The sequence below is a fragment of the Coregonus clupeaformis genome, unplaced genomic scaffold, assembly GCF_020615455.1.
Source record: "Coregonus clupeaformis isolate EN_2021a unplaced genomic scaffold, ASM2061545v1 scaf0380, whole genome shotgun sequence".
Classification (NCBI taxonomy): Eukaryota; Metazoa; Chordata; class Actinopteri; order Salmoniformes; family Salmonidae; genus Coregonus; species Coregonus clupeaformis.
Genome location: NW_025533835.1, coordinates 40,839 through 64,568, shown reverse-complemented (window position 1 = coordinate 64,568; position 23,730 = coordinate 40,839). Strand labels below are relative to the sequence as shown.

Here is a 23,730-nt window from a genome sequence, read left to right as displayed (position 1 = left end):
CAAGCTAGTCTGTCTATCCACTCCTAGACCCTACAGAACAGAAGAGCATCAAGCTAGTCTGTCTATCCACTCCTAGACCCTACAGAACAGAAGAGGATCAAGCTAGTCTGTCTATCCACTCCTAGACCACACAGAACAGAAGTGCAGAGAGCATCAAGCTAGTCTGTCTATCCACTCATAGACCCTACAGAACAGAAGAGCAGAGAGACCAGCAAGCTAGTCTATCTATCCACTCCTAGACCCTACAGAACAGAAGAGCACCAAGCTAGTCTGTCTATCCACTCCTAGACCCTACAGAACAGAAGAGCAATGAGCATCAAGCTAGTCTGTCTATCCACTCCTAGACCCTACAGAACAGAAGAGCAGAGAGCATCAAGCTAGTCTGTCTATCCACTCCTAGACCCTACAGAACAGAAGAGCAGAGAGCATCAAGCTATTCTGTCTATCCACTCCTAGACCCTACAGAACAGAAGAGCAGAGAAAGCAGCAAGCTAGTCTATCTATCCACTCCTAGAGACTACAGAACAGAATAGCACCAAGCTAGTCTGTCTATCCACTCCTAGACCCTACAAAACAGAAGAGCATCAAGCTAGTCTGTCTATCCACTCCTAGGCCCTACAGAACAGAAGAGCAGAGAGCATCAAGCTAGTCTGTCTATCCACTCCTAAACCCTACAGAACAGAAGAGCAGAGAGCATCAAGCTATTCTGTCTATCCACTCCTAGACCCTACAGAACAGAAGAGCACCAAGCTATTCTGTCTATCCACTCCTAGACCTTACAGAACAGAAGAGCAGAGAGCATCAAGCTATTCTGTCTATCCCCTCCTAGACCCTACAGAACAGAAGAGCATCAAGCTACTCTGTCTATCCACTCCTAGACCCTACAGAACAGAAGAGCATCAAGCTAGTCTGTCTATCCACTCCTAGACCCTACAGAACAGAAGAGCAGAGAGCATCAAGCTAGTCTGTCTATCCACTCCTAGACCCTACAGAACAGTAGAGCAGAGAGCATCAAGCTAGTCTGTCTATCCACTCCTAGACCCTACAGTACAGAAGAGCAGAGAGCATCAAGCTAGTCTGTCTATCCACTCCTAGACCCTACAGAACAGAAGAGCATCAAGCTAGTCTGTCTATCCACTCCTAGACCCTACAGAACAGAAGAGCAGAGAGCATCAGGCTAGTCTGTCTATCCCCTCCTAGACCCTCAGAACAGAAGAGCATCAAGCTAGTCTGTCTATCCACTCCTAGACCCTACAGAACAGAAGAGCTGAGAGCATCAAGCTAGTCTGTCTATCCACTCCTAGACCCCACAGAACTGAAGAGCAGAGAAAGCAGCAAGCTAGTCTATCTATCCACTCCTAGAGACTACAGAACAGAATAGCACCAAGCTAGTCTGTCTATCCACTCCTAGACCCTACAAAACAGAAGAGCATCAAGCTAGTCTGTCTATCCACTCCTAGACCCTACAGAACAGAAGAGGATCAAGCTAGTCTGTCTATCCACTCCTAGACCACACAGAACAGAAGTGCAGAGAGCATCAAGCTAGTCTGTCTATCCACTCATAGACCCTACAGAACAGAAGAGCAGAGAGACCAGCAAGCTAGTCTATCTATCCACTCCTAGACCCTACAGAACAGAAGAGCTGAGAGCATCAAGCTAGTCTGTCTATCCACTCCTAGACCCCACAGAACTGAAGAGCAGAGAAAGCAGCAAGCTAGTCTATCTATCCACTCCTAGAGACTACAGAACAGAATAGCACCAAGCTAGTCTGTCTATCCACTCCTAGACCCTACAAAACAGAAGAGCATCAAGCTAGTCTGTCTATCCACTCCTAGACCCTACAGAACAGAAGAGCAGAGAGCTAGTCTGTCTATCCACTCCTAGACCCTACAGAACAGAAGAGCAGAGAGCATCAGGCTAGTCTGTCTATCCACTCCTAGACCCTCAGAACAGAAGAGCATCAAGCTAGTCTGTCTATCCACTCCTAGACCCTACAGAACAGAAGAGCAGAGAGCATCAAGCTAGTCTGTCTATCCACTCCTAGACCCTACAGAACAGAAGAGCATCAAGCTAGTCTGTCTATCCACTCCTAGACCCTACAGAACAGAAGAGGATCAAGCTAGTCTGTCTATCCACTCCTAGACCACACAGAACAGAAGTGCAGAGAGCATCAAGCTAGTCTGTCTATCCACTCATAGACCCTACAGAACAGAAGAGCAGAGAGACCAGCAAGCTAGTCTATCTATCCACTCCTAGACCCTACAGAACAGAAGAGCACCAAGCTAGTCTGTCTATCCACTCCTAGACCCTACAGAACAGAAGAGCAATGAGCATCAAGCTAGTCTGTCTATCCACTCCTAGACCCTACAGAACAGAAGAGCAGAGCGCATCAAGCTAGTCTGTCTATCCACTCCTAGACCCTACAGAACAGAAGAGCAGAGAGCATCAAGCTATTCTGTCTATCCACTCCTAGACCCTACAGAACAGAAGAGCAGAGAAAGCAGCAAGCTAGTCTATCTATCCACTCCTAGAGACTACAGAACAGAATAGCACCAAGCTAGTCTGTCTATCCACTCCTAGACCCTACAAAACAGAAGAGCATCAAGCTAGTCTGTCTATCCACTCCTAGGCCCTACAGAACAGAAGAGCAGAGAGCATCAAGCTAGTCTGTCTATCCACTCCTAAACCCTACAGAACAGAAGAGCAGAGAGCATCAAGCTATTCTGTCTATCCACTCCTAGACCCTACAGAACAGAAGAGCACCAAGCTATTCTGTCTATCCACTCCTAGACCTTACAGAACAGAAGAGCAGAGAGCATCAAGCTATTCTGTCTATCCCCTCCTAGACCCTACAGAACAGAAGAGCATCAAGCTACTCTGTCTATCCACTCCTAGACCCTACAGAACAGAAGAGCATCAAGCTAGTCTGTCTATCCACTCCTAGACCCTACAGAACAGAAGAGCAGAGAGCATCAAGCTAGTCTGTCTATCCACTCCTAGACCCTACAGAACAGTAGAGCAGAGAGCATCAAGCTAGTCTGTCTATCCACTCCTAGACCCTACAGTACAGAAGAGCAGAGAGCATCAAGCTAGTCTGTCTATCCACTCCTAGACCCTACAGAACAGAAGAGCATCAAGCTAGTCTGTCTATCCACTCCTAGACCCTACAGAACAGAAGAGCAGAGAGCATCAGGCTAGTCTGTCTATCCCCTCCCTAGACCCTCAGAACAGAAGAGCATCAAGCTAGTCTGTCTATCCACTCCTAGACCCTACAGAACAGAAGAGCTGAGAGCATCAAGCTAGTCTGTCTATCCACTCCTAGACCCCACAGAACTGAAGAGCAGAGAAAGCAGCAAGCTAGTCTATCTATCCACTCCTAGAGACTACAGAACAGAATAGCACCAAGCTAGTCTGTCTATCCACTCCTAGACCCTACAAAACAGAAGAGCATCAAGCTAGTCTGTCTATCCACTCCTAGACCCTACAGAACAGAAGAGCATCAAGCTAGTCTGTCTATCCACTCCTAGACCCTACAGAACAGAAGAGCAGAGAGCATCAGGCTAGTCTGTCTATCCACTCCTAGACCCTCAGAACAGAAGAGCATCAAGCTAGTCTGTCTATCCACTCCTAGACCCTACAGAACAGAAGAGCAGAGAGCATCAAGCTAGTCTGTCTATCCACTCCTAGACCCTACAGAACAGAAGAGGATCAAGCTAGTCTGTCTATCCACTCCTAGACCCTACAGAACAGAAGAGCACCAAGCTAGTCTGTCTATCCACTCCTAGACCCTACAGAACAGAAGAGGATCAAGCTAGTCTGTCTATCCACTCCTAGACCACACAGAACAGAAGTGCAGAGAGCATCAAGCTAGTCTGTCTATCCACTCATAGACCCTACAGAACAGAAGAGCATCAAGCTAGTCTGTCTATCCACTCCTAGACCCTACAGAACAGAAGAGGATCAAGCTAGTCTGTCTATCCACTCCTAGACCACACAGAACAGAAGTGCAGAGAGCATCAAGCTAGTCTGTCTATCCACTCATAGACCCTACAGAACAGAAGAGCAGAGAGACCAGCAAGCTAGTCTATCTATCCACTCCTAGACCCTACAGAACAGAAGAGCACCAAGCTAGTCTGTCTATCCACTCCTAGACCCTACAGAACAGAAGAGCAATGAGCATCAAGCTAGTCTGTCTATCCACTCCTAGACCCTACAGAACAGAAGAGCAGAGAGCATCAAGCTAGTCTGTCTATCCACTCCTAGACCCTACAGAACAGAAGAGCAGAGAGCATCAAGCTATTCTGTCTATCCACTCCTAGACCCTACAGAACAGAAGAGCAGAGAAAGCAGCAAGCTAGTCTGTCTATCCACTCCTAGAGACTACAGAACAGAATAGCACCAAGCTAGTCTGTCTATCCACTCCTAGACCCTACAAAACAGAAGAGCATCAAGCTAGTCTGTCTATCCACTCCTAGACCCTACAGAACAGAAGAGCATCAAGCTAGTCTGTCTATCCACTCCTAGACCCTACAGAACAGAAGAGCAGAGAGCATCAGGCTAGTCTGTCTATCCACTCCTAGACCCTACAGAACAGAAGAGCAGAGAGCATCAAGCTAGTCTGTCTATCCACTCCTAGACCCTACAGAACAGAAGAGGATCAAGCTAGTCTGTCTATCCACTCCTAGACCCTACAGAACAGAAGAGCACCAAGCTAGTCTGTCTATCCACTCCTAGACCCTACAGAACAGAAGAGCAATGAGCATCAAGCTAGTCTGTCTATCCACTCCTAGACCCTACAGAACAGAAGAGCAGAGAGCATCAAGCTAGTCTGTCTATCCACTCCTAGACCCTACAGAACAGAAGAGCAGAGAGCATCAATCTAGTATGTCTATCCACTCCTAGACCCTACAGAACAGAAGAGCAGAGAGCATCAAGCTAGTCTGTCTATCCACTCCTAGACCCTACAGAGCAGAAGAGCAGAGAGCATCAAGCTAGTCTGTCTATCCACTCCTAGACCCTACAGAACAGAAGATTATCAAGCTAGTCTATCTATCCACTCCTAGACCCTACAGAACAGAAAAGCATCAAGCTAGTCTGTCTATCCACTCCTAGACCCTACAGAACAGAAGAGCAATGAGCATCAAGCTAGTCTGTCTATCCACTCCAAGACCCTACAAAACAGAAGAGCATCAAGCTAGTCTGTCTATCCACTCCTAGAGACTACAGAACAGAATAGCACCAAGCTAGTCTGTCTATCCACTCCTAGACCCTACAAAACAGAAGAGCATCAAGTTAGTCTGTCTATCCACTCCTAGACCCTACAGAACAGAAGAGCATCAAGCTAGTCTGTCTATCCACTCCTAGACCCTACAGAACAGAAGAGCAGAGAGCATCAGGCTAGTCTGTCTATCCACTCCTAGACCCTACAGAACAGAAGAGCACCAAGCTAGTCTGTCTATCCACTCCTAGACCCTACAGAACAGAAGAGCAATGAGCATCAAGCTAGTCTGTCTATCCACTCCTAGACCCTACAGAACAGAAGAGCAGAGAGCATCAAGCTAGTCTGTCTATCCACTCCTAGACCCTACAGAACAGAAGAGCAGAGAGCATCAAGCTAGTATGTCTATCCACTCCTAGACCCTACAGAACAGAAGAGCAGAGAGCATCAAGCTAGTCTGTCTATCCACTCCTAGACCCTACAGAGCAGAAGAGCAGAGAGCATCAAGCTAGTCTGTCTATCCACTCCTAGACCCTACAGAACAGAAGATTATCAAGCTAGTCTATCTATCCACTCCTAGACCCTACAGAACAGAAAATCATCAAGCTAGTCTGTCTATCCACTCCTAGACCCTACAGAACAGAAGAGCAATGAGCATCAAGCTAGTCTGTCTATCCACTCCTAGACCCTACAGAACAGAAGAGCAGAGAGCATCAAGCTAGTCTGTCTATCCACTCCTAGACCCTACAGAACAGAAGAGCAGAGAGCATCAAGCTAGTATGTCTATCCACTCCTAGACCCTACAGAACAGAAGAGCAGAGAGCATCAAGCTAGTCTGTCTATCCACTCCTAGACCCTACAGAGCAGAAGAGCAGAGAGCATCAAGCTAGTCTGTCTATCCACTCCTAGACCCTACAGAACAGAAGATTATCAAGCTAGTCTGTCTATACACTCCTAGACCCTACAGAACAGAATCAAGCTAGTCTGTCTATCCACTCCTAGACCCTACAGAACAGAAGAGCAGAGAGCATCAAGCTAGTCTGTCTATCCACTCCAAGACCCTACAGAACAGAAGAGCAGAGAGAATCAAGCTAGTCTGTCTATCCACTCCTAGACCCTACAGAACAGAAGAGCACCAAGCTAGTCTGTCTATCCACTCCTAGACCCTACAGAACAGAAGAGCAATGAGCATCAAGCTAGTCTGTCTATCCACTCCAAGACCCTACAGAACAGAAGAGCAGAGAGCATCAAGCTAGTCTGTCTATCCACTCCTAGACCCTACAGAACAGAAGAGCAGAGAGCATCAAGCTAGTCTGTCTATCCACTCCTAGACCCTACAGAACAGAAGAGGATCAAGCTAGTCTGTCTATCCACTCCTAGACCATACAGAACAGAAGTGCAGAGAGCATCAAGCTAGTCTGTCTATCCACTCCTAAACCCTACAGAACAGAAGAGCATCAAGCTAGTCTGTCTATCCACTCCTAGGCCCTACAGAACAGAAGAGCAGAGAGCATCAAGCTATTCTGTCTATCCACTCCTAGACCCTACAGAACAGAAGAGCACCAAGCTATTCTGTCTATCCACTCCTAGACCTTACAGAACAGAAGAGCAGAGAGCATCAAGCTATTCTGTCTATCCCCTCCTAGACCCTACAGAACAGAAGAGCATCAAGCTACTCTGTCTATCCACTCCTAGACCCTACAGAACAGAAGAGCATCAAGCTAGTCTGTCTATCCACTCCTAGACCCTACAGAACAGAAGAGCAATGAGCATCAAGCTAGTCTGTCTATCCACTCCTAGACTCTACAGAACAGTAGAGCAGAGAGCATCAAGCTAGTCTGTCTATCCACTCCTAGACCCTACAGTACAGAAGAGCAGAGAGCATCAAGCTAGTCTGTCTATCCACTCCTAGACCCTACAGAACAGAAGAGCATCAAGCTAGTCTGTCTATCCACTCCTAGACCCTACAGAACAGAAGAGCAGAGAGCATCAGGCTAGTCTGTCTATCCCCTCCTAGACCCTCAGAACAGAAGAGCATCAAGCTAGTCTGTCTATCCACTCCTAGACCCTACAGAACAGAAGATTATCAAGCTAGTCTGTCTATACACTCCTAGACCCTACAGAACAGAATCAAGCTAGTCTGTCTATCCACTCCTAGACCCTACAGAACAGAAGAGCAGAGAGCATCAAGCTAGTCTGTCTATCCACTCCAAGACCCTACAGAACAGAAGAGCAGAGAGAATCAAGCTAGTCTGTCTATCCACTCCTAGACCCTACAGAACAGAAGAGCACCAAGCTAGTCTGTCTATCCACTCCTAGGCCCTACAGAACAGAAGAGCAGAGAGCATCAAGCTATTCTGTCTATCCACTCCTAGACCCTACAGAACAGAAGAGCACCAAGCTATTCTGTCTATCCACTCCTAGACCTTACAGAACAGAAGAGCAGAGAGCATCAAGCTATTCTGTCTATCCCCTCCTAGACCCTACAGAACAGAAGAGCATCAAGCTACTCTGTCTATCCACTCCTAGACCCTACAGAACAGAAGAGCATCAAGCTAGTCTGTCTATCCACTCCTAGACCCTACAGAACAGAAGAGCAGAGAGCATCAAGCTAGTCTGTCTATCCACTCCTAGACCCTACAGAACAGTAGAGCAGAGAGCATCAAGCTAGTCTGTCTATCCACTCCTAGACCCTACAGTACAGAAGAGCAGAGAGCATCAAGCTAGTCTGTCTATCCACTCCTAGACCCTACAGAACAGAAGAGCATCAAGCTAGTCTGTCTATCCACTCCTAGACCCTACAGAACAGAAGAGCAGAGAGCATCAGGCTAGTCTGTCTATCCCCTCCTAGACCCTCAGAACAGAAGAGCATCAAGCTAGTCTGTCTATCCACTCCTAGACCCTACAGAACAGAAGATTATCAAGCTAGTCTGTCTATACACTCCTAGACCCTACAGAACAGAATCAAGCTAGTCTGTCTATCCACTCCTAGACCCTACAGAACAGAAGAGCAGAGAGCATCAAGCTAGTCTGTCTATCCACTCCAAGACCCTACAGAACAGAAGAGCAGAGAGAATCAAGCTAGTCTGTCTATCCACTCCTAGACCCTACAGAACAGAAGAGCACCAAGCTAGTCTGTCTATCCACTCCTAGACCCTACTGAACAGAAGAGCAGAGAGCATCAAGCTATTCTGTCTATCCACTCCTAACCCCTACAGAACAGAAGAGCACCAAGCTAGTCTGTCTATCCACTCCTAGACCCTACAGAACAGAAGAGCAAAAAGCATCAAGCTAGTCTGTCTAGCCACTCCTAGACCCTACAGAACAGAAGAGCAGAGAGCATCAAGCTAGTCTGTCTATCCACTCCTAGACCCTACAGAACAGAAGAGCATCAAGCTAGTCTGTCTATCCACTCCTAGACCCTACAGAACAGAAGAGCAGAGAGCATCAAGCTAGTCTGTCTATCCACTCCTAAACCCTACAGAACAGAAGAGCACCAAGCTAGTCTGTCTATCCACTCGTAGACCCTACAGAACAGAAGAGCATAGAGCATCAAGCTAGTCTGTCTATCCACTCCTAGACCCTACAGAGCAGAAGAGCAGAGAGCATCAAGCTAGTCTGTCTATCCACTCCTAGACCCTACAGAACAGAAGAGCATCAAGCTAGTCTGTCTATACACTCCTAGACCCTACAGAACAGAACAGCATCAAGCTAGTCTGTCTATCCACTCCTAGACCCTACAGAACAGAAGAGCAGAGCATCAAGCTATTCTTTCTATCCACTCCTAGACCCTACAGAACAGAAGAGCAGAGAGCATCAAGCTATTCTGTCTATCCACTCCTAGACCCTACAGAACAGAAGAGCATCAAGCTACTCTGTCTATCCACTCCTAGACCCTACAGAACAGAAGAGCATCAAGCTAGTCTGTCTATCCACTCCTAGACCCTACAGAACAGAAGAGCAGAGAGCATCAAGCTAGTCTGTCTATCCACTCCTAGACCCTACACAACAGTAGAGCAGAGAGCATCAAGCTAGTCTGTCTATCCACTCCTAGACCCTACAGAACAGAAGAGCAGAGAGCATTAAGCTAGTCTGTCTATCCACTCCTAGACCCTACAGAACAGAAGAGCAGAGAGCATCAAGCTAGTCTGTCTATCCACTCCTAGACCCTACAGAACAGCAGAGAGCATCAAGCTAGTCTGTCTATCCACTCCTAGACCCTACAGAACAGAAGAGCAGAGAGCATCAAGCTAGTTTGTCTATGCACTCCTAGACCCTACAGAACAGAAGAGCACCAAGCTAGTCTGTCTATCCACTCCTAGACCCTACAGAACAGAAGAGCAGAGAGCATCAAGCTAGTCTGTCTATCCACTCCTAGACCCTACAGAACAGAAGAGCATCAAGCTAGTCTGTCTATCCACTCCTAGACCCTACAGAACAGAAGAGCATCAAGCTAGTCTGTCTATCCACTCCTAGACCCTACAGAACAGAAGAGCAGCAAGCTAGTCTTTTACTAGGCCTCATCAGTTTACAGTCTAAATGAACTGTGACAAATCCTCTCCACTTACTCATACAACACACACACACACACACACACTGATCTCATTGGAAGCAGGCAGGGGGGGAAAACTGTACTCTGACCAACAAGCATTCCAAGAGAGAGAAAATGCAATGTGACAATGTGCAGTAGAGAACACAGTCAACATGGAGGCAGTTACTCTGAGTAGTTAGTCATCGAATTGGAGAAGATGGGGAGGGAGGGAGAGAGAGAGGAACAGAGAGGGGGAGAGAGAGAGGGGGGAGAGAGTGAGAGAGAGAGGGGGGGAGAGAGAGGGGGAGAGAGAGGGGGAGAGAGGGGGGAGAGAGAGGGGGAGAGAGAGAGGGAGAGAAGGGGGAGAAAGGGGGAGAGGGGGAGGCAGGGAGAGAGAGAGGGCGAGAGAGAGAGAGAGAAAAAAAGGCCATCTGATATAGCAGAGTTCACATTCACAGCTCTAGACCCGACCTGAACAACAGTTTCTGCCCCTCACAGCTCCAGACCCGACCTTAACTTCCATGAAACTTCTCTCTGCTGTAAAACCCTTTGTACCTCCCAAATAGCACCCTATTCCCTATATAGTGCACTACTTTTGACCAGAGCCCAGTTCAAAAGTAGTGCACTATATAGGGAGCCATTTGGGACTCCGATACTGTTTCTCTCCAAGTGTATCACTCACTAGACTCAACAGGCAGTCTATATATGCCACCGTCAATGGGAACTCCTCCCACCCTCCCAAGGGTTCCTAGTTGATGTCTAAACCATGGGGACTCCTCCCACCCTCCCTAGGGTTCTTAGTTGATGTCTAAACCATGGGGACTCCTCCCACCCTGCCAACGGTTCTTAGTTGATGTCTAAACCATGGGGACTCCTCTCACCCTCCCAAGGGTTCTTAGTTGATGTCTAAACCATGGGGACTCCTCCCACCCTCCCAAGGGTTCTTAGTTGATGTCTAAACCATGGGGACTCCTCCCACCCTCCCAACGGTTCTTAGTTGATGTCTAAACCATGGGGACTCCTCTCTCCCTCCCAAGGGTTCTTAGTTGATGTCTAAACCATGGGGACTCCTCCCACCCTCCCAAGGGTTCTTAGTTGATGTCTAAACCATGGGGACTCCTCTCACCCTCCCAAGGGTTCTTCTTAGTTGATGTCTAAACCATGGGAACTCCAGAACACACAACACACTAGGCCTACATTCAAAAAATACCTTCAAAAAGATGACATAGGGGATGGATAATACACAAGTTTATGTGATCTACACCACAGGCATTCTGGAACTTGACCTCTATTGAGGACCTGCTCCCACACAGTCAGTGTTGTTATGTTTCAGCCAGGAGCAGCTCTGTGTCAACACTGCTAACCCCCTAACAATGTCTCCTGACCCCACCATCTACACACTGAGGTCCTACAGGCCATACACACACACACAGGTTATTGACTGACCCACCAACACAACACCGAGGTTGGATTGTTCATGACCTCAGCCAGGCCAGAGAACAAGCTGCATTGTATTATTTTAAAGCAACCCACATTTCACATCTTTCTGCCTGCCTCTCTTTTAAACACTCATCACATTCCATTATTCACCAAACAAGAGAACAATTAAAAAAGTAAAATAAAGAAAATCTAATCAGTCAAGGAGACAAAGAGAAATACATCCTTTCTAGATAAGATTCCTATTCATTATGGAACATTAACACACCAAAATGTTGTCTGACTGGAACACTAACACACCAACATGTTGTCTGACTGGAACACTAACATACCAACATGTTGTCTGACTGGAACACTAACACACCAACATGTTGTCTGACTGGAACACTAACACACCAACATGTTGTCTGACTGGAACACACCACCATGTTGTCTGACTAGAACACTAACACACCACCATGTTGTCTGACTGGAACACTAACACACCACCATGTTGTCTGACTGGAACACTAACACACCACCATGTTGTCTGACTGGAACACTAACACACCAACATGTTGTCTGACTGAAACACTAACAAACCAACATGTTGTCTGACTGGAACACTAACACACCACCATGTTGTCTGACTGGAACACTAACACACCACCATGTTGTCTGACTGGAACACTAACACACCACCATGTTGTCTGACTGGAACACTAACACACCACCATGTTGTCTGACTGGAACACTAACACACCAACATGTTGTCTGACTGGAACACTAACACACCAACATGTTGTCTGACTGGAACACTAACACACCAACATGTTGTCTGACTGAAACACTAACAAACCAACATGTTGTCTGACTGGAACACTAACACACCACCATGTTGTCTGACTGGAACACTAACACACCACCATGTTGTCTGACTGGAACACTAACACACCAACATGTTGTCTGACTGGAACACTAACACACCAACATGTTGTCTGACTGGAACACTAACACACCAACATGTTGTCTGACTGGAACACTAAAAAACCAACATGTTGTCTGACTGGAACACTAACACACCAACATGTTGTCTGACTGGAACACTAACACACCAACATGTTGTCTGACTGGAACACTAACACACCACCATGTTGTCTGACTGGAACACTAACACACCACCATGTTGTCTGACTGGAACACTAACACACCAACATGTTGTCTGACTGGAACACTAACACACCAACATGTTGTCTGACTGGAACACTAACACACCACCATGTTGTCTGACTGGAACACTAACACACCACCATGTTGTCTGACTGGAACACTAACACACCACCATGTTGTCTGACTGGAACACTAACACACCACCATGTTGTCTGACTGGAACACTAACACACCAACATGTTGTCTGACTGAAACACTAACACACCAACATGTTGTCTGACTGGACCTGACTGGAACACTAACAGACCAACATGTTGTCTGACTGGAACACTAACACACCAACATGTTGTCTGACTGGAACACTAACACACCACCATGTTGTCTGACAGGAACACTAACACACCACCATGTTGTCTGACTGGAACACTAACACACCACCATGTTGTCTGACTGGAACACTAACACACCACCATGTTGTCTGACTGGAACACTAACACACCAACATGTTGTCTGACTGAAACACTAACATACCAACATGTTGTCTGACTGGACCTGACTGGAACACTAACAGACCAACATGTTGTCTGACTGGAACACTAACACACCAACATGTTGTCTGACTGGACCTGACTGGAACACTAACACACCAACATGTTGTCTGACTGGAACACTAACACACCAACATGTTGTCTGACTGGAACACTAACACACCAACATGTTGTCTGAGTGGAACACTAACACACCACCATGTTGTCTGACTAGAACACTAACACACCACCATGTTGTCTGACTGGAACACTAACACACCACCACGTTGTCTGACTGTTACACTAACACACCAACATGTTGTCTGACTGGAACACTAACACACCACCATGTTGTCTGACTGGAACACTAACACACCAACATGTTGTCTGACTGGAACACTAACACACCAACATGTTGTCTGACTGGAACACTAACACACCAACATGTTGTCTGACTGGAACACACCACCATGTTGTCTGACTGGAACACTAACACACCAACATGTTGTCTGACTGGACCTGACTGGAACACTAACAGACCAACATGTTGTCTGACTGGAACACTAACACACCAACATGTTGTCTGACTGGACCTGACTGGAACACTAACAGACCAACATGTTGTCTGACTGGAACACTAACACACCAACATGTTGTCTGACTGGAACACTAACACACCACCATGTTGTCTGACAGGAACACTAACACACCACCATGTTGTCTGACTGGAACACTAACACACCACCATGTTGTCTGACTGGAACACTAACACATCACCATGTTGTCTGACTGGAACACTAACACACCAACATGTTGTCTGACTGAAACACTAACACACCAACATGTTGTCTGACTGGACCTGACTGGAACACTAACAGACCAACATGTTGTCTGACTGGAACACTAACACACCAACATGTTGTCTGACTGGACCTGACTGGAACACTAACACACCAACATGTTGTCTGACTGGAACACTAACACACCAACATGTTGTCTGACTGGAACACTAACACACCAACATGTTGTCTGAGTGGAACACTAACACACCACCATGTTGTCTGACTAGAACACTAACACACCACCATGTTGTCTGACTGGAACACTAACACACCACCACGTTGTCTGACTGTTACACTAACACACCAACATGTTGTCTGAGTGGAACACTAACACACCACCATGTTGTCTGACTAGAACACTAACACACCACCATGTTGTCTGACTGGAACACTAACACACCAACATGTTGTCTGACTGGAACACTAACACACCAACATGTTGTCTGACTGGAACACTAACACACCAACATGTTGTCTGACTGGAACACACCACCATGTTGTCTGACTGGAACACTAACACACCAACATGTTGTCTGACTGGAACACTAACACACCAACATGTTGTCTGACTGGAACACTAACACACCAACATGTTGTCTGACTGGAACACTAACATACCAACATGTTGTCTGACTGGAACACTAACACACCAACATGTTGTCTGACTGGAACACTAACACACCAACATGTTGTCTGACTGGAACACACCACCATGTTGTCTGACTAGAACACTAACACACCACCATGTTGTCTGACTGGAACACTAACACACCACCATGTTGTCTGACTGGAACACTAACACACCACCATGTTGTCTGACTGGAACACTAACACACCAACATGTTGTCTGACTGAAACACTAACAAACCAACATGTTGTCTGACTGGAACACTAACACACCACCATGTTGTCTGACTGGAACACTAACACACCACCATGTTGTCTGACTGGAACACTAACACACCACCATGTTGTCTGACTGGAACACTAACACACCAACATGTTGTCTGACTGGAACACTAACACACCAACATGTTGTCTGACTGGAACACTAACACACCAACATGTTGTCTGACTGAAACACTAACAAACCAACATGTTGTCTGACTGGAACACTAACACACCACCATGTTGTCTGACTGGAACACTAACACACCACCATGTTGTCTGACTGGAACACTAACACACCAACATGTTGTCTGACTGGAACACTAACACACCAACATGTTGTCTGACTGGAACACTAACACACCAACATGTTGTCTGACTGGAACACTAAAAAACCAACATGTTGTCTGACTGGAACACTAACACACCAACATGTTGTCTGACTGGAACACTAACACACCACCATGTTGTCTGACTGGAACACTAACACACCAACATGTTGTCTGACTGGAACACTAACACACCACCATGTTGTCTGACTGGAACACTAACATACCAACATTTTGTCTGACTGGAACACTAACACACCACCATGTTGTCTGACTGGAACACTAACACACCACCATGTTGTCTGACTGGAACACTAACACACCACCATGTTGTCTGACTGGAACACTAACACACCAACATGTTGTCTGACTGAAACACTAACACACCAACATGTTGTCTGACTGGACCTGACTGGAACACTAACAGACCAACATGTTGTCTGACTGGAACACTAACACACCAACATGTTGTCTGACTGGACCTGACTGGAACACTAACAGACCAACATGTTGTCTGACTGGAACACTAACACACCAATATGTTGTCTGAGTGGAACACTAACACACCACCATGTTGTCTGACTGGAACACTAACACACCACCACGTTGTCTGACTGTTACACTAACACACCAACATGTTGTCTGACTGGAACACTAACACACCACCATGTTGTCTGACTGGAACACTAACACACAAACATGTTGTCTGACTGGAACACTAACACACCAACATGTTGTCTGACTGGAACACTAACACACCAACATGTTGTCTGACTGGAACACACCACCATGTTGTCTGACTGGAACACTAACACACCAACATGTTGTCTGACTGGACCTGACTGGAACACTAACAGACCAACATGTTGTCTGACTGGAACACTAACACACCAACATGTTGTCTGACTGGACCTGACTGGAACACTAACAGACCAACATGTTGTCTGACTGGAACCCTAACACACCACCATGTTGTCTGACTGGAACACTAACACACCACCATGTTGTCTCACTGGAACACTAACACACCAACATGTTGTCTGACTGGAACACTAACACACCAACATGTTGTCTGACTGAAACACTAACAAACCAACATGTTGTCTGACTGGAACACTAACACACCAACATGTTGTCTGACTGGAACACTAACACACCAACATGTTGTCTGACTGGAACACACCACCATGTTGTCTGACTAGAACACTAACACACCACCATGTTGTCTGACTGGAACACTAACACACCACCATGTTGTCTGACTGGAACACTAACACACCACCATGTTGTCTGACTGGAACACTAACACACCACCATGTTGTCTCACTGGAACACTAACACACCAACATGTTGTCTGACTGGAACACTAACACACTACCATGGTGTCTGACTGGAACACTAACACACCACCATGTTGTCTGACTGGAACACTAACACACCAACATGTTGTCTGACTGGAACACTAACACACTACCATGTTGTCTGACTGGAACACTAACACACCACCATGTTCTCTGACTGGAATACTAACACACCACCATGTTGTCTGACTGGAACACTAACACACCACCATGTTGTCTGACTGGATTACTAACACACCACCATGTTGTCTGACTGGAACACTAACACACCACCATGTTGTCTGACTGGAACACTAACACACCAACATGTTGTCTGACTGAAACACTAACACACCAACATGTTGTCTGACTGGACCTGACTGGAACACTAACAGACCAACATGTTGTCTGACTGGAACACTAACACACCAACATGTTGTCTGACTGGACCTGACTGGAACACTAACAGACCAACATGTTGTCTGACTGGAACACTAACACACCAACATGTTGTCTGACTGGACCTGACTGGAACACTAACACACCAACATGTTGTCTGACTGGAACACTAACACACCAACATGTTGTCTGACTGGAACACTAACACACCAACATGTTGTCTGACTGGAACACTAACACACCACCATGTTGTCTGACTGGAACACTAACACACCAACATGTTGTCTGACTGGAAAACTAACACACCAACATGTTGTCTGACTGGAACACTAACACACCAACATGTTGTCTGACTGGAACACACCACCATGTTGTCTGACTGGAACACTAACACACCAACATGTTGTCTGACTGGACCTGACTGGAACACTAACAGACCAACATGTTGTCTGACTGGAACACTAACACACCAACATGTTGTCTGACTGGACCTGACTGGAACACTAACAGACCAACATGTTGTCTGACTGGAACCCTAACACACCACCATGTTGTCTGACTGGAACACTAACACACCACCATGTTGTCTCACTGGAACACTAACACACCAACATGTTGTCTGACTGGAACACTAACACACCAACATGTTGTCTGACTGAAACACTAACAAACCAACATGTTGTCTGACTGGAACACTAACACACCACCATGTTGTCTGACTGGAACACTAACACACCAACATGTTGTCTGACTGGAACACTAACACACCAACATGTTGTCTGACTGGAACACACCACCATGTTGTCTGACTAGAACACTAACACACCACCATGTTGTCTGACTGGAACACTAACACACCACCATGTTGTCTGACTGGAACACTAACACACCACCATGTTGTCTGACTGGAACACTAACACACCACCATGTTGTCTCACTGGAACACTAACACACCAACATGTTATCTGACTGGAACACTAACACACTACCATGGTGTCTGACTGGAACACTAACACACCACCATGTTGTCTGACTGGAACACTAACACACCAACATGTTGTCTGACTGGAACACTAACACACTACCATGTTGTCTGACTGGAACACTAACACACCACCATGTTCTCTGACTGGAATACTAACACACCACCATGTTGTCTGACTGGAACACTAACACACCACCATGTTGTCTGACTGGATTACTAACACACCACCATGTTGTCTGACTGGAACACTAACATACCAACATGTTGTCTGACTGGAACACTAACACACCAACATGTTGTCTGACTGGAACACTAACACACCAACATGTTGTCTGACTGGAACACTAACACACCACCATGTTGTCTGACTGGAACACTAACACACCAACATGTTGTCTGACTGGAACACTAACATACCAACATGTTGTCTGACTGGAACACTAACACACCAACATGTTGTCTGACTGGAACACTAACACACCAACATGTTGTCTGACTGGAACACACCACCATGTTGTCTGACTAGAACACTAACACACCACCATGTTGTCTGACTGGAACACTAACACACCACCATGTTGTCTGACTGGAACACTAACACACCACCATGTTGTCTGACTGGAACACTAACACACCAACATGTTGTCTGACTGAAACACTAACAAACCAACATGTTGTCTGACTGGAACACTAACACACCACCATGTTGTCTGACTGGAACACTAACACACCACCATGTTGTCTGACTGGAACACTAACACACCACCATGTTGTCTGACTGGAACACTAACACACCAACATGTTGTCTGACTGGAACACTAACACACCAACATGTTGTCTGACTGGAACACTAACACACCAACATGTTGTCTGACTGAAACACTAACAAACCAACATGTTGTCTGACTGGAACACTAACACACCACCATGTTGTCTGACTGGAACACTAACACACCACCATGTTGTCTGACTGGAACACTAACACACCAACATGTTGTCTGACTGGAACACTAACACACCAACATGTTGTCTGACTGGAACACTAACACACCAACATGTTGTCTGACTGGAACACTAAAAAACCAACATTGTTGTCTGACTGGAACACTAACACACCAACATGTTGTCTGACTGGAACACTAACACACCACCATGTTGTCTGACTGGAACACTAACACACCACCATGTTGTCTGACTGGAACACTAACACACCACCATGTTGTCTGACTGGAACACTAACATACCAACATGTTGTCTGACTGGAACACTAACACACCACCATGTTGTCTGACTGGAACACTAACACACCACCATGTTGTCTGACTGGAACACTAACACACCACCATGTTGTCTGACTGGAACACTAACACACCACCATGTTGTCTGACTGGAACACTAACACACCAACATGTTGTCTGACTGAAACACTAACACACCAACATGTTGTCTGACTGGACCTGACTGGAACACTAACAGACCAACATGTTGTCTGACTGGAACACTAACACACCAACATGTTGTCTGACTGGAACACTAACACACCAATATGTTGTCTGAGTGGAACACTAACACACCACCATGTTGTCTGACTGGAACACTAACACACCACCACGTTGTCTGACTGTTACACTAACACACCAACATGTTGTCTGACTGGAACACTAACACACCACCATGTTGTCTGACTGGAACACTAACACACCAACATGTTGTCTGACTGGAACACTAACACACCAACATGTTGTCTGACTGGAACACTAACACACCAACATGTTGTCTGACTGGAACACACCACCATGTTGTCTGACTGGAACACTAACACACCAACATGTTGTCTGACTGGACCTGACTGGAACACTAACAGACCAACATGTTGTCTGACTGGAACACTAACACACCAACATGTTGTCTGACTGGACCTGACTGGAACACTAACAGACCAACATGTTGTCTGACTGGAACCCTAACACACCACCATGTTGTCTGACTGGAACACTAACACACCACCATGTTGTCTCACTGGAACACTAACACACCAACATGTTGTCTGACTGGAACACTAACACACCAACATGTTGTCTGACTGAAACACTAACAAACCAACATGTTGTCTGACTGGAACACTAACACACCACCATGTTGTCTGACTGGAACACTAACACACCAACATGTTGTCTGACTGGAACACTAACACACCAACATGTTGTCTGACTGGAACACACCACCATGTTGTCTGACTAGAACACTAACACACCACCATGTTGTCTGACTGGAACACTAACACACCACCATGTTGTCTGACTGGAACACTACACACCACCATGTTGTCTGACTGGAACACTAACACACCACCATGTTGTCTCACTAACACTAACACACCAACATGTTGTCTGACTGGAACACTAACACACTACCATGGTGTCTGACTGGAACACTAACACACCACCATGTTGTCTGACTGGAACACTAACACACCAACATGTTGTCTGACTGGAACACTAACACACTACCATGTTGTCTGACTGGAACACTAACACACCACCATGTTCTCTGACTGGAATACTAACACACCACCATGTTGTCTGACTGGAACACTAACACACCACCATGTTGTCTGACTGGATTACTAACACACCACCATGTTGTCTGACTGGAACACTAACACACCAACATGTTGTCTGACTGGAACACTAACACACCAACATGTTGTCTGACTGGAACACTAACACACCACCATGTAGTCTAACTGGAACACTAACACACCAACATGTTGTCTGACTGGAACACTAACACACCAACATGTTGTCTGACTGGAACACTAACACACCACCATGTTGTCTGACTGGAACTCTTGCGAGGTGCCTCAATAGATAATCACTTCTGCAGACATTTAGAGAAGATCACAACACAGGCTGGTGTCTGGACTTTTCAAAGTCTGCAACAGCAAAACGCTCCGGTTTTCTACTTTGGTGTGTTCTAATTAACACCACAGTCCTCCTACTGCCCTGCTAAGACACAACGCTGTCTGGGTATTAAGACGTCCCATTCATCCATCCTCTCTGAAGGAATATGAAGACCTAGGCCCACATGTCATCATTAAAGAGCATCACAAACACCAGAAACAGGGAAATGGTGATGTTAGTTCACTGGGTTTCCTCTCTGCTCTCTGTATGAGAGACTATGCTAGTCAGTCAGCAGGCACCACCAGAGGAACCATAATGTAGAGGACACACAGCACCAAAGGTTAAAACAATCCCCACATGTAATATGTAGTAATATGTTTCTCTGTGTCCAACTCCAACCTAACCAAAAGCTAACCTCACATGCATATTGTACTCGGTGTAGTGTAGGTTGGTTCCTATAGTAATGCAGGTGTAATGCAGGTGTAATGCAGGTGTAATACAGGTGTAATACAGGTGTAATAGAACAGGGAGCTGGTAAAGGTCTGGAGAGAATATGATTAGTATTTTTCTTTCCTCTCTTCTTCACCTGCATCAAATGTTTATTCCATAGTGGTCATTATAAAATAACACCAACACTGTCAACAGATGATGCAACGCTGGCTTTCACACTGTCTCCGCTCATATGAGGAAGAGGCATTGGTCTATCTCCTCTCATATGAGGAGGAGGCATTGGTCTGTCTCCTCTCATATGAGGAGGATGCATTGGTCTGACTCCTCTCATATGAGGAAGAGGCATTGGTCTGTCTGTCTCCTCTCAAATGAGGAGGATGCATTGGTCTGTCTCCTCTCATATGAGGAGGACGCATTGGTCTGACTCCTCTCATATGAGGAGGACGCATTGGTCTGTCTCCTCTCATATGAGGAAGAGGCATTGGTCTGTCTGTCTCTTCTCACATGAGGAGGATGCATTGGTCTGTCTCCTCTCATATGAGGAAGAGGCATTGGTCTGTCTGTCTCTTCTCACATGAGGAGGATGCATTGGTCTGTCTCCTCTCGTATGAGGAGGATGCATTGGTCTGTCTCCTCTCGTATGAGGAGGAAGCATTGGTCTGTCTCCTCTCATATGAGGAAGAGGCATTGGTCTGTCTGTCTCCTCTCGTATGAGGAGGATGCATTGGTCTGTCTCCTCTCGTATGAGGAGGAAGCATTGGTCTGTCTCCTCTCATATGAGGAAGAGGCATTGGTCTGTCTGTCTCCTCTCACATGAGGAGGATGCATTGGTCTGACTCCTCTCATATGAGGAGAATGCATTGATCTGTCTCCGCTCATATGAGGAGGATGCATTGGTCTGTCTCCGCTCATATGAGGAGGAGGCATTGGTCTGTCTCCTCTCATATGAGGAAGAGGCATTGGTCTGTCTCCTCTCATCTGAGGAGGAGGCATTGGTATCTCTGTCTCCTCTCACATGAGGAGGGGGCATTGGTCTGTCTCCTCTCATATGAGGAGGATGCATTGATCTGTCTCCGCTCATATGAGGAGGATGCATTGGTCTGTCTCCTCTCATATGAGGAGGATGTATTGGTATCTCTGTCTCCTCTCATATGAGGAGGATGCATTGGTCTCACTGATGATTTCCTAGTTCTCTACAACAGGTCCTTTCAGTGTCACCATGTAGGTATAATTCCTATTGTAATGCCAATAGTATAGGCTAAGTTCATTATGCTCCTCTTACTAGCAGACTGTTTCACCCAAATGACACCCTATTCCCCATGTAGTGCACTACTTTTGACCACAACAGGTGTCAGCTATTTGATGAATGGACAGACGGCAGGCCTGGCCATTGTTTAAACTGAGAGTTGTCTATAGACATCGCCGAATGTCATGGCCGAATAGCTTTCCTGGAAGAAACCGCGAACAGTAAAAGTCTAGTTGTTATGTAAGATCTTGCCAAACAGTTGGATAATAAATGAGAAAACGCATATAGGATAGCTAGGCTATAGGCTACTCTTCAGTCTACAGCTTCTTCTTTCCGGGTTCAATCCGCTGTGTCACTCACACGGCACCACTGTCATTGTCCTCTTTATGAAGACGCACGCTCTGCCCCACTCCGACAGGCACAGTCGCTATGTTTACACACAGTTATTGTTACAACGTATCATCACACTGGAACTACTACAAAGGCTAAGTGCGTGGCTGAGTTGATACAATGTTGCACTGCTCTGTCTGAAGTTTTGCCAAAAATGATATCAGCGCTAGATCAATTATAGCAACATATTTCCAGTTGCGCGGTAGTTGGCTACATTCTCCATTATCGATGTTAATGATCTAAAGTCTACTGCAGGCCAGAATGTCGTGTTACTGTTCCTGTTTACTCACCAAGGGTCAAACTCGTGAATGATGCTCTCAAAGCGGATGACAGCGAAGAGCCTGGCACTGAAACCAGCAATCCAGGCCAGAAACAGGATGGTGAACGACAGTAAGGACTGCCACCCTGCCGGCTGAACTATCGCGGTGGAGAGAGCCCCCGCAGGACTGCTACCGACGATCCCCGCTGGACTGGTCCGTCCATTCCCGGAGAACGAAGCTCCAATATTCGCGGCAGAAGCTTTATGCCTGCTATCGGAAACGGAGTGATGTTCCGCCATATTCTACGTCAGCCCCCGTTATAGGCAGATCTGATAGGAAAGAGAGAAATCCCCCCTGCTGCCACGCGCCACTGTCGAAGCCCCTCACACCCTATCTGCACCTCTCGTTTTACTTCCAATTACCTACGGTGCACCAGAACCCTATCCTTGGTATAACCGAACCGCTAATTCAAACCAAGTTCCCCTAATGGAGTCACATAGCAGCCGGGGTTGCAGTACCGCAGTAGCACACGCGACCCAACTAGTGGTTCCTCCTTGGAAGTTGATGGTAGGGCGGGAGCACGGAGGATAGCAGGACCAGGAAGAGAGCTCAGCCTCTCACAACGAGACAGGTACGACTGGGCAGGTCCACAGCGCTGTCATAACACCAATCACAAGAGAGAGTGTACAGACTGACAGGGACAGTAACCAGTGGGATAGAATTCACCCCGGATAGTCGTAGCATCCGTGTGCAAAGATCGCTCACAAGAATGTCCACCAATCATATGTCTAGGATATAATATCAGACTGAGAAAATAGCCTATCCGCTATCAACAG

At 46.4% G+C, this 23,730-nt stretch overlaps 1 protein-coding gene across 1 annotated transcript in view; it reads right to left on the bottom strand.

Annotated features, from left to right (window-relative positions):
• LOC121556727 (dolichyl-diphosphooligosaccharide--protein glycosyltransferase subunit STT3B-like) overlaps positions 1-23,480 on the bottom strand; it is a 116,792-nt gene extending 93,312 nt beyond the window's left edge. Inside the window, exon 1 of the mRNA XM_041870613.2 lies at positions 22,925-23,480. Coding sequence (XP_041726547.1) covers positions 22,925-23,193 — 269 coding nt within the window. The 5' untranslated portion in view covers positions 23,194-23,480. The remainder of the gene's footprint in view (positions 1-22,924) is intronic.
• Positions 23,481-23,730: the final 250 nt, after the last annotated feature.